We start from the raw sequence: 13,140 nt of genomic DNA on the forward strand, positions 1-13,140 counted from the left end.
ATTGACAAGATATGATGACTAAGATCAATCTCTATAAAAATACAGGTCACTTGACATAAGCCCGACTCGACTAGATTTTCAATGAACTCTTTAAATCATTTAAGTACAGTAAATACAAATAACTTTTAGTTTTGCAATAACAATACACAAATTGTATAGTTATTATGAATTACAGTTTAGAAACGCTTTTTGAATGTGACAGAATGTAGCTAGCATCTTATAAAAAATGACGTGTATTTTGTATGACGTCATACGGCAAAAGCCCTGCTAGTTGACATACTCTATTTGCTTCCAAAAAAATGGAATAAATAACTATTTTCCGACTATTCCCGTAGGATTGCAGGATAAAAGAAATAACTGGTTACTGTCTTAAGATATGGGCTTTATCCTGCTCAGGTCGAATGGCGAATGCAGCCCGGCAGAGCATCGCTGCATTTGCCATTCTAACCTTCACAGGATAGGTCCTAAAGCCGATATCTCAAGATAGTAACCAGTTATTCCCTACAGAGGCGTAGCGCCCATTACGCACAGTACGCATGTGCATAATCAGGGATGTGCCTAGAAAAATGTATGTGCCGGGCAAAATTCGAAGGTCCGTTCAATAAATTTAGGAGGGTTGAATGTATGCTCCCCGCTGACGTTTTTTTTTACATTGCAGATGCTCTTATCGGTCTTTTGGGTTATTTTTAATTAGCTTTTCTAATTTATATTTATATCTCAGGTTTATATTATTTAGCAAATATATGAGCTGCTAAATGACATATAACATCACAGAAAAAGCAGTACTGTGTTGGTATTTACAAAGGCTGAAAGGCAATAACTTACTACTTGGTGCCAATCAGTTAACAGTTGAATAAAGTGTATTGAACTTTAAGGCGTCTGTTTTTCTTTTCTGACCATATTTTAACAGCTGTTTCAAATGGAAAATCTTCCAATTTAGGAGCCTCAATTACAATTCTCATAATTGATTCTAAAGTCGTTTCTGTTGCGAAGAATTGTTTTTATGTTTCATTTGGGAGAAGTCTCTTTCACGGTCTGCTGTATGTGGTGGTAGAAACATGTAAATCTCTGCAAGAAATGCCATAATTGGATAAACAAGTTTTAAGCCTTTGTTGGCAACTAGATCATGACCAACATCTGAAGCAGTTTTTGAATGCATGTGGTCACTCATGTATTGTTTAAAATCACCCCACTCCTGAACTGCATTTGCCTCTTCATAGCCACCAAATCTCTGAAAGCCTCCATGATATTATTGTCGGTGAATCGATTTTTAATGTTTGTAATGATTTTGTCAAGAAAGACAGTCTTCACATGTTTGTCAAAGTCACACTTAGCTACTATGGCAAGATCATTATCTGGTTGACATAGATTTCTTTTGTACTTTATATCAACTCCTAACCTTTCTAGTTTTGTGATGAAATCAGTCATGGTTTTTTTAGATTATCACCATCCTCTACCTTCAGTTTTTCAATCTTATTAATTGTAGAAGCTACTACATTTGCAACCAATGAATAATCAAGGTTACTGATTTGAAATATCTTGGATAGGCCGTTAATAGTTGGAAGTACATCACAAAACAGTAGAAGAGTCGCCACAAACTCATAATGGCTTAGGAAAGTATATAAACCACTGGCAGTGGCATTCCCCCTTTCTTCAGATTCATTGCCAAGACTGATAATCACACTGCTAAGAATATTCTTCAAACGTTCAACTGATGTTCCAACACTCAGCCACCTTGTTGATGAAGGCTCAAGTATCTTAAGCTCGGGCTCTTCAAGCAGTTGCTGGAGAGCTTTAAGTCCTGCAGACCTAACAGCACTAAATTATGATAAAAGTCATACAACTGTCTAAGAATAGCTTTGAATTTGTTGACATATGGTATGCTATCTCCAGCCTGAGATGCAGCTAAATTAAGTTTATGTGCAGCACAGTGTAAGCCTACTGCCTCACATTTATGTAATTCACCCACAGCATTTTGAGAAATAATCTGTTTATTCTGTATTAATTAAACAGCCCCATTGCGAACACGTCATTACAGCAGCACCGTCAGTTCCAATGCCCCTCAGGCATGTATATTTAAAATGATTTTGTTCAACAAATTCAGAAACATGTTTAGATATATTATCAGCATTTAATGTTATTAACATCGGTTTGTCACCAGTGTAATTTTTTTTCAGTTGAAACACTTGACTGAACTTTCAAAAAGTCCAATATTTTCAAAAACCTAACCACAATAGATCCATTATGAATAAATTGAGTTCTTAAAACCATTTGTTACTTTCTCTCAGTTTATTCAGTATATTGTTTTCAATACACTAGACATGCATTCCAGCATGTCCTGGATCGATTTCCTGCTTGTGTACATAGCATTAAGACCAACATTAATGTTTGACCTCAAATTCAATTTTAAATAATCCTGTAAATCGAGTAATGGTTCAAAGTTCGTTGTATGTGCTATTCTCTGTTTACACAAAAAGTAAAGGCATGCAAACATTTGGCACGTGGAGGCCAGTGGTATTTCTGGTATGATACTAGCAGCGATGTTACTTGTGTGTGATTGGGCAAGTTCTAATTGTACTGCATTAATGAATGTGACCATGGGATGTTTCATGATCGACAACACTCTCGAGTCTGATTAGTCTACATGGTTGTTTGTTCCAAATATCGCGATCAAAAGGACGTTTGTCATACTTTTTGCAAAGTTCAGGGCCTGTTTGATTTCCATTTTATATTAAAAGACTTTGCCCGTTTCATTTTTTTAGAACACGGTGTAATTTGTTCGAATGTATTTTTCCGTTTGTCAACATCTTTGACAGTTCCCGTAACACTAACCGGTGACGTATCGATACAGGTAGATTGGACACTTTCCCTCAAACGGACGACGTAGTTTTATTGCCGACAATAGACCTTGTAGGCTCAGCTATCTTTTCACATTCACTATTATAATTTTGTTTGCCACTTTTCTGGAAGTATTTTAGTAAAGACATTGTTGATATTTTTCACCCTGTCGTCTGCTAGTAGTACTAGTCATGTCGCAAAGAGAAAATGTATTTAGCGTTTTGATTTGATGATATATTCTATAGTAGCCAATGAATAAATAAGACGGATGAAGCATTCGGAATATCAGTGTTTTTTCACCGCTGACGAGAATGGCCGAATGGTTACGAATGTCTTCGGTGCTGAGATATGTGTGCTAACGTTGGACTGGTTCCCGAAGTGGCCGTTTGGTTTAACGTGTAACGCAAAAAACAGTCTAGCGAGCTTTTTTGTTTTTCGATTGTACTAATCTTGCTAGACTGGTTTTCTCTCTGCAACAAATGTTTAGTAAAATATTCATAGACATTTTTGCATATTATTTAAATAACTACGTTTGGGGTTATTTTTCGGACAAAATATTAGTGCCGGGCAACAAGCCCAAATTTCTTAAAAGTGCCGGGCGGTAATTTTGAGTGGTGGGTAGTCGCGCCCGGCACCGCAAGGCGTGGGCACATCCCTGATAATGCATTTTTTTTGTTTATCTGGGAATGGGTCGAGGCTGTCTGTAATTGTTCTATAAAATATCCTCTTAAAGACGCTCAATCACGGATTTAGTGGGCCTTATTTCTTTAAATATGGATTATAAATGGAAATTACATTAATTTGGAATACCAACCATGTATGATCCAAAACATTTTAATTGAACTACGATCGACGGAATTCCATGACAAGCTTCATTTTTAAAATTTGGGACTCTTCTTGTGAAAATTCATAAAAAAAATACGGCAAAACAGACTCGTAGTGGTGAAGATGTATATACGACAACCGTATAATGTATTTTAGAATTTTATATAACGACCGCCGTGAATAGAAACTTGGCAAATGAGGGCCGGCTATATAATAAAATAATTATTATTATTTCATGACGAAAATAACTGCGAATACGCTGACATAAAATAATAAACAGTCAGAACATGAACTCACCATTTATTATTATTATTATTATTATTATTATCAGGCGCGTGTGCATGGAATTTAGCAGGGGAGGGAGTCTAGACGGTGACAACGCCATAGTGCTTAGTTCGAAAACGAATAACATGTTTTCCAACGTCAGCCAGTCGTTTTTCGTTAAACGTTTGCAAATTATTTTGACTGATTCGCAGTGGTCATTCGGTTTAATGTACCCTATGGTAATCATTGCAGGGTTACTCAAGGTTGAAATAGCAAGGAAATATGGCATGCCATTATTATTATTTTTTAAATAGCATACAAAAAGAAATAATTCCTGCTGAGAAAGAAAAATAGCATGTTGTAAATAAGAAGGGTAAGGGAAGTGTTTGGGATAGTGTGAACAATTAGGACCTCTGAGATATATTTTACAGTATTATAAAATGAAATTTTAACAGCATTACAAGGTATATAGCAAATGTGATAATCATACACATCTTTTGGAAAATGACCTGCGATTTTTCGGGTGGTTTTAGCAGGTGAATATCTAATTTCCCATAGCTGCTGCCATCGGATTACAGGATGGTAGGTACAGGGTTCGCAGCCCGGTACCGGCTCCAACCCAAAGCGAGTTTTTAAGGGGTCAATGGGTAGGTGTAATGACACTGCACCCTCTTCTCCCTCACTAACCAACTAACAACTAACCCAGTGTCCTAGACAGACAGCCCAGATAGCTGAGATATGTGCCCAGGACAACGTGCTTGAACCTTAATTGGATATAAGCACGGAAATAAGTTGAAATGAAAGGTAATCATTAGAGGGGTACTTACACTATGGTAATCATTAGAGGGATACTTAGATCAGTTATATTTTGTTTGGTTGAACTGTAACCTCGTTTTTTTAGTGAGGACGAAATGGCCGCCATTCAGCCAGACGAGGCAGGCACTCACTATGTAACCTGTCGACGTAACGGATGGACGATTCCTCCTCGTGGGTATCAACTCCTTGCCTGGGTTATCGAAATCTACTTCATACTTATAAACTTTGGAATGATTGTTCCTTCGTTTTCAGAAGAATTGCAAGCCATATGTTACGTTGTATCCTTTGAAAACATATTGTATATTACAGTGTTATTTTTCCTATAGGTTGGGGACGACATTGTATCCTTTGAAAACATACTGTATAATACAGTGCTATTTTTCCTATAGGCTGAGGGCCTTAATACTCATTTAGAGAAGGAAGGAAATGTTTTATTTAACAACGCATTCAACACATTTTATTTACGGCACGAAACATGTCGTATACCCTCAGGATAATTCGGAATGTTTTCAAATTATTTTTAAATCACTGGCATGATTCTGCACGTAAAGTTTTGATTGGTAGATATGAGCTCCAACTGCCTGCTGTTAGATCCACATGTAATAGTGGAGCTAATTTTAATTAGATTGACATACAGGATAGCATATACTACGGTCTTTGATATACCAGTCGTGGTACACTGGCTGGAAGCAGACATATCCCAATGAGCCCACTGACGGGGACCGACCCCACACTGACCACGCATCGAGCTACGTCCAGCCCCTCATTTAGGGCATGATTAAGTTGTGGTGACATATACACAAAGAACAACCATTTGCGTTTTATTCTACAGTGTGAATTGAAAGTAGGGATGAGCTCTCTCTCTCTCTCTCTCTCTCTCTCTCTCTCTCTCTCTCTCTCTCTCTCTCTCTCTCTCTCTCTCTCTCTCTCTCGGAATTGTAGTGTCGTTTTACGAAAAATAAGGGAAGTTTCAGTTTCATTTCAAAAACATTTTATTAAGCTAAGTCAGAATTTAAAACTAATTCTATACATGGACTTGATTATTCAAATTGATATATCTATTTTGCATTACGAAACGTTATGGGGGAGGGAAAGGAGTGATTGTCAGGCGTAACCTATCGTTTCCAAAATATGTCTTTAGATATTATTTTAAAAAAAGAAATTATTCACATTCAGATTGGGACTTTTACTTTTTTGTACTACTTCAAAACTTGGAATGTAAAAACGACATAGCCTTTGGGGAATAATGAGGAATGGTGCCCATTATCGGAGTATAAAACCATGTACACATTCATAAACACTTCTAAACATTCATTCGTTCATTCATTCATTCCACCGAGCTCTCCTCTGTCTAGCAAGGGTGGAAGTAATTTTTTGTATGTGAGATATGATACTTGACGTATGGCTAGCTGAACGGTTTGGCGACTGTTGCGCACGTCCTGCTTGTCATCATTACAACGTCTATCAACCCAGCACACGAGGCCGTGTTAAAGAAACCCGTTCGGCGGACGTTGGCCGTCTTTGACAGCAGAACACATGCGCATATAATCGAGAACCACTACTGCAATCTGTGCGAAATACACGTGTAAGTACACAACTACGCATAGTAACATAAATGGAAAAACAAAAGAAAACGAGAATTTTCCCAGGTGAATTACATATGTAGTTGTTATGATCAAAGATTAGTAGTTTCACATCAGATGGTTGTTTACAGTCCAGTGTGTACGAGTAGCGATGTTTAGTGGGACCGCTGTATATGTGACGTCAGGGCATGTGCTTGAAAAGTTTGTCGGGAGCCATTTTGGAAACTAATGGAGCAAGATTCTCTGAACTAAGTGATGTCAACCTAACGTCCGAACCATGTACCTCTAGATGTGTAAACTATACTGAACAACAAAAGAAACCTTTTCATGATACAATTCATTCGGCCATAAATAGACTCAAAATAGAACTGAAATGTACACAAGACGTCTATATAGGCCTATTTAATATTATTTTAAATATACCTATTTTACATTCTAATTGTGCACACGTGAATTCGTCGACGCTATCAAGAAACTTGCATGGAGGATTCGTCACAAGTGGGTTTTTTAATGTAGTAGATATGGAAAATATCAAAACTTTCTTATCTCTGAAGTTCAAGGGTCATAACTCTTTGAAAAATGGATAAATCACCACAAAAATATTAATTTTAGCTCAATGTCTTCAAGAATTGCTAAACAAGTCCTGAAAAACATATTTGGTTATCTGCTAAGTTCAAGGGTTATACCGACTTCCGGGTGAGAGTTCATTCACCACTAGGCCTATAGTTCTTTGTGCATTTTGAAATAGCTGAGCTGGGTGTTGTGAATTATAACAGGATGCCGAAAAATAAAGAGGGGCGCAGAAAAGCAAATGGCGCTGCCAAACGTGAAAAGGGGTGACATAACACGAAAGTGAGGAGGCAAAATACAACAACACGGGGTACGTGCATGACTAAACATAGTTTCAATGCTTGATACTAACTAAATGCCCAACAAGGATCCAAACGTCCGTGTACATTTTGCTGTCGGTGAGGAACTTTACTGACGCCAGTAATTTTTATCCAGCGACACAAAAGTGCCATCGGTGACGGCCCCAACCGACGGCAGTTTATATGTCACCGACTGCAATTGCCGTTGTTGCCGCCGTTAAGTTCGAGCGCTGCATATGAGACGGACACACACACCGAGGACGATGTTGAAACCTATAGTTGCGTCTGATGAGACCGGCAGGGAACTAAAAACAAAATGAACCTGTTAATAACCCTGACTCGTGTGGTTTTCTTAGACTGGATGATGAATAGTATTTAGAAAAAGAAGAAGTGGCTAAAAATTAATTTGATGTGGCTAATAAAACCCCAAGTAAAAACATGTTTGCACCTGTGAAGCTAGGCTCAGTGGCTTTAAGTTTTAAGTCATGTACATGTATATGTCGGAAGACATGGTATAGTTCAAGTGTGTAGAAACCTTAATTTGTCGAACCATAAAATGACTTGTCAAATGCTAGTCTACATTCAAACATTGAAACCAAAGCCTTGTTTTGGGTTAGAATTGTACAGGGTTCGTGGGAATTATGAAAATGGATTGGTTATACCTGTGAAACTAGTCTCAGCGGCTTTAAATTTAAGTCATGTATACAAGGTACATCTCGTAGAGTTTTCAAACACCATTTTCCAGGCTTGGAAAGTCGTTGAATTTTTAAGTACCGGTAATTAGTCGTGGAAAATTATGAGAAATGAAAATTGTTTGACAGTTAATTTTATCTAATTTAAATTAATGCAATAAAATGAATTTAAAATGTTTGAACTTCCATATTATCTTCTATGATAACTACAATGTACCATATCATTCTGTTTGATTTTGTAGTGATGAGAAGACAAAACACTGCAAAGACTGCTACAAATGTGTTTCGCACTTAGACCACCATTGTGAATGGCTCAACAACTGCATTGGCAGAAGAAATTACCAGTGAGCTTTGATGGACATCACATTTGTTTTCTCATGTATTTTACAGTATCAGACCTCACCATTTAAGGGGAGCTATCACTGTGGCTCCCTATCACTCCCCTAAGATTAGTTCATTGATTAATGTTTAGCTCCTAATTATTTAACATGTGATTTTTTTTTTTTAATACATGTACTACAAAAGGATTAAATATAAATGGTCAGTATGGCAGAATCATAAGTAACTCCCCCATTCAGGGGAGAGATTAATCTTTACCGTCAGTTGTTGTCATAGCGATATCTGATACACATTAATGTACATGTAGTCAATTATTTAACACAATATGATGGACACATAAACCACTTTGTGTGCTTGCCAAATCGTGATGACGTCATATTTAGTACCGACAAGGTCTAAGGTTTGTAAGCATCAAATTGTCCATTAGTATTGTTCATTAGAACAATGCAGAATATTTCTCATTGAGAAAATATGGAAAATATTTTTCCTGTTATGAGTGACCGCTGTGGTAATAAAAATAATTATTTAAAACCAAAATAATGTTTATGTTTCGTAATCCAATATGATCGCTATGCTTTGCCTTTAAAAAATTAGATTTTTTTATTTTTTTATTCTGCTGTAATAAAGCAGCATTGTAGGCACAGAATGCTTCAAAATAAGTTCATATGCTATATTTGAACTGTACATGTAAGCTTCTTTATTGTTTGCCAAACTTCTACAATCATGATATAATGTTTTTATTTCCATGCAAAAGATATCTCCTCTGGTAATGTAACAGTGTTTAAAACATGGATATATTAAAGCTGTCATATAAAAACTAAAGTTTGTTTTATTTAACGACGCCACTAGAGCACATTGATTTTTTATCTTATCATCGGCTATTGCAGGGCACAATATTTCATGCGAACCGCCGTTCTGTTTGCGTGTCGGTTACGCAAAATTAAATTTACGCGAACCGCAAATTGATTACGTCGTGACCTGTAGACGTTCAGAAATTAAAACTTGCAGACTTCACGATTACAGGAAATTTATTAATGCAGACATACTACTAGTAGTCTGACAAATGTTTTAGACTGTGTTTAGATACTTGATGCGCGGCAAACCAGTAGAAAACGGTATATTGCAACGGTTGTAACTTGAGACCTAAGGCTCAGTATAGAGTCGAGCCAGACGTAATAAAGAAATGTGCACGGATCGCTAAGGCGCCTAAATTATCTGCTGCTATTCTATCTCTAAAGGAATATATGTAGACATAATTTTGGATTGCCTATAATTTTACAAAGGTTGAAAATGGTTTTAACGTAAACAAAAATGTCCCAAAAGCTGAAAAATACTAACATTGCATAGTGAGCTTTAAATAACAAACATTTGGAACGTCACTGTAGTATAGAAGTACCAGCAATAAAGTGAAAGTAGCATCGCCGCCGCAAAATATCGGTGTCGAATTGTGGTCTTTCTTTTTATCAGTCGCGTGTGCAGGGGTGGGGGGGGGGGGGGGGGGGGTGCGGGTGGTCGAAATTGAGACCTAAGGCTCAGTATAGAGCCAGACACCTCGACCCCACCCCCACCTGCAAAATTTCATTCGTACGCCCCTGTTTATGTTATATAAGATTTATTTTTGTTAATCTAATCATGCACCAATGAGTAGCCTATCAGTGACAAATGGTAGCCTTTATTTATTATTTATAAAAGAAAATTATTAGTCTAATCATGCACCATGGAATGGGCATTTTCCCTCCAAATGTTTTTATTTTGTTTCAGTACTGGGCTAATATTTAGTCCTTTTACAACAGTGTTAACTTCCGCAAGCTGCATGGAGGTTCTAGAATATGGTGGCCCGATGCCCGAGGACAGTGGTTTTTAGATTATGGCAACTAAAAATTACTTTTTGCGATCCCGATGGCAAGTGGTGAATAATAATGATAATAATAATAATAATAATAATAAACGCTACGATCGTACGAAAACAAAACAAACATCTACAAGTCACTTCTTTCGATTTGCAAGCATTAAAGAAACTGTTTTATAAAACGTTTTCTTTTGTATTTTGTTTCAACTTTATGATTGAGCAAACAATTACGTATTTAAAATAAAACTTCAACGTAACTTTGAGGTAACCGATCAGGTAATCCACAGGTTACGCAAATATAATTCACGTAACCGAACGATTGGTTACCTAGGTAAAAACCACGTGAACCGACTTCCGGTTACCTCAGATTTCGAAATATTGTCCCCTGTATTGGACATCAAACATATGGTCATTCTGACAGTTTTTTAGAGGAAAACAGCTGTTGCCACATAGGCTACTCTTTTACGACAGGCAGCAAGGGATCTTTTATTTGCGCTTCCCACAGGCAGGATGGCACAAACCATGGCCTTTGTTGAACCAGTTATGGATCACTGGTCGGTGCAAGTGGTTTACCCCTACCCATTGAGCCTTGCGGAGCACTCGCTCGGGGTTTGGAGTTGGTATCTGGATTAACAATCCCATGCCTCGACTGGATCCAAACCCAGTACCTACCAGCCTGTAGACCGATGGCCTAACCACAATGCCCTCAAGGCCGGTTAAATTATCATATAGTGAACATGGAAATATTAGCACATAATCACTAAAAAGTCTAATCCTTCCCAAGATCATATATATTCAAACCTATTATGTAATTGAAAGTTGATAGGTTGGTGTAAACTGATTACAACTGATTATCCATGATGGAATTCCAAACCAATTCCCATCACTAGTTATTATAATCTGTATTAAGGTTACCTGTATAAATGTTATCTTTATTAATGTTGCCATTTTGATTACTGATTAATATGTTGTTACAGATGGTTCATCATGACAGTGGCTAGTGCTGTGGTTTCGTTTTGTCTGATTCTGTGCATGTCGTTAGCCCAGTTTGTCGGTTACTTTACTGATCGAAAGAGTAGCAGCATACTCCAACCATACAAAGGTTAGTTCTCCTTCCATTGGTTGTCTTAGGTTTCTATAGTATTTTAACATGAACAATAATGTTATTGTAAAAAAAAAAAAAATGTATGGACCCGCAGGTCTCAAATTTGACAAACTTTATAATAGAAGGTGAGACCATTTGGCTACGGTCAGAAGGCAAGGCAAAAAGGCAAATTTCATCAAGTGTAAAATATAACACAACACATTCAAATTAAAGAAGTGTGAACGATTTCATGTTTTCATAATAAAACAACTTTCAGGAGGCATGTTTAAGAATGTTGACCAATTAATATGCAAAATACGGCACGGACAGTTTCGTCTTGAGACTGTTCAATTTTCAGGGTATTGGGGAATGGGTCATTCTATAAGTGGGGAAAAAGTTTCTTTTGTTTAACGACACCACTAGAGCACATTGATTTATTAATCATCAGTTATTGGATGTCAAACACTTGGTAAATTTTTACGTATAGTCTCAGAAAGGAAACTCGTTACATATTTCCATTAGCAGCAAGGGATCTTTTATATGCACCATCTCACAGTCAGGATAGGACATACCACGACCTTTGGCATACCAGTCATGGTGCACTGATTGGAACAAGAAATAGGTCGATGGGCCCACCGACATGGATTGGTCCCACACAAACCGTGCATCAAGCGAGCGCTTTACCACTGGGTATGTACCGTATCACTCCTCTATAAGTGGAGGCACTAATATTATCTGCAAGTTTTGACTGGTATAAAATGATAAAAATTTAAATAATTAAAACATTACAAAAAAAATTAATTTGTCTTTGTATCATAATTTTGTGCTTACCATTTGTGATACCCAATAGCTGATGTGTATTTTTGTGCTGGGGTGTCGTTAAACATTCATTCATTCATTCATTGTATCATAATTTATATTAACTATCTTAATCAGACTATTTAAACATACAAAAAAACATTAAAATATTGCAATAAAGAGAGAAAATTTAATTGAGGTGTCAATATCAGTGTGTCCGAATTCAGTATCAATAAATTTCATTGTCTCTTAAAGTTTTAAGTAAATTATTTATTTTTTCTCAAGTAATAATTTTATGTTAATTACATATATTTGAAGTAATGCAAATTTAAAAAACAATGGATTTGTCATTAAAAACCACTATTTTGTATCTTTATATTTGACAAAAAGCATGTCCCAAATATATTTGTTATTACAGTTACAACCTCACTAAATTAGACCCAGTGGTTTTCCGTTTGAAACAAAACTATTTTCCGTTTCGTGTTTTTGTAAATTCCGCTTCATTTCCGTTTCAGAATACGTGTAGGCCTAATTAACAATTTAAATAACACAAGCTGTGACAAATTAACATAACAGGCAGACAATGCTGTTTACTTTTTACTTTTTCATAATTCTTGACAAAATATTAAATTTTTAAGTTTTAAAAGATGAAAAAAAAATTAAAGTATGTTTTGTCAAATATAACATATAAAAAAAATACCGTTGGGTCTGTTTTATTTACTTTGTACGAAATCAAAACAAGGGTCCGAAAATTGACTGGTGTCGACATACATCGCTATTTGTTGTTAAATCAAAGTAGGCCTTCATATTAGTAATGAAAAATCAGAGCAAAGGTTACAGTTATAACAACTACAAAAAGCATATTTGTCCAACAATTGAGTGCACTGTTTTATTCAACGGGGCTTAGTGTTAACAAAACGTAAAAATCAGTCTTCCATGACAAACGTTAGCGACAAACCGTTGACACAAAAAAAAAACCCCAACCAAACCCTGTCCCGTCTGCGCAGGCACAACAGACTAAGCAGTGAACCAGTCCCAAGTTCAGCCAGCAAATGTTTCGCTAACCTTCGCGAAGTATTTAGTTCCCATCGTGGTCATTTTGTTTATGTTTTTCCGCTCGGTCTGGCTGAATGTAGCACCGGTAAATACGACACTACATGTTTGCCAATAGTACTGCACACGA

General features: G+C 36.6%; 1 protein-coding gene across 1 annotated transcript in view; it reads left to right on the forward strand.

The window, feature by feature from the left end:
• LOC121387400 (palmitoyltransferase ZDHHC1-like) overlaps positions 1 to 13,140 on the forward strand; it is a 78,866-nt gene that overhangs the window by 7,477 nt on the left and 58,249 nt on the right. Inside the window, exons 2-5 of the mRNA XM_041518507.1 lie at positions 4,829 to 5,021; positions 6,153 to 6,328; positions 8,130 to 8,231; positions 11,053 to 11,177. Of these exons, the coding sequence (XP_041374441.1) occupies positions 4,829 to 5,021; positions 6,153 to 6,328; positions 8,130 to 8,231; positions 11,053 to 11,177 (596 nt within the window). The remainder of the gene's footprint in view (positions 1 to 4,828; positions 5,022 to 6,152; positions 6,329 to 8,129; positions 8,232 to 11,052; positions 11,178 to 13,140) is intronic.

Source organism: Gigantopelta aegis, chromosome 13 (assembly GCF_016097555.1).
Source record: "Gigantopelta aegis isolate Gae_Host chromosome 13, Gae_host_genome, whole genome shotgun sequence".
NCBI lineage: Eukaryota > Metazoa > Mollusca > Gastropoda > Neomphalida > Peltospiridae > Gigantopelta > Gigantopelta aegis.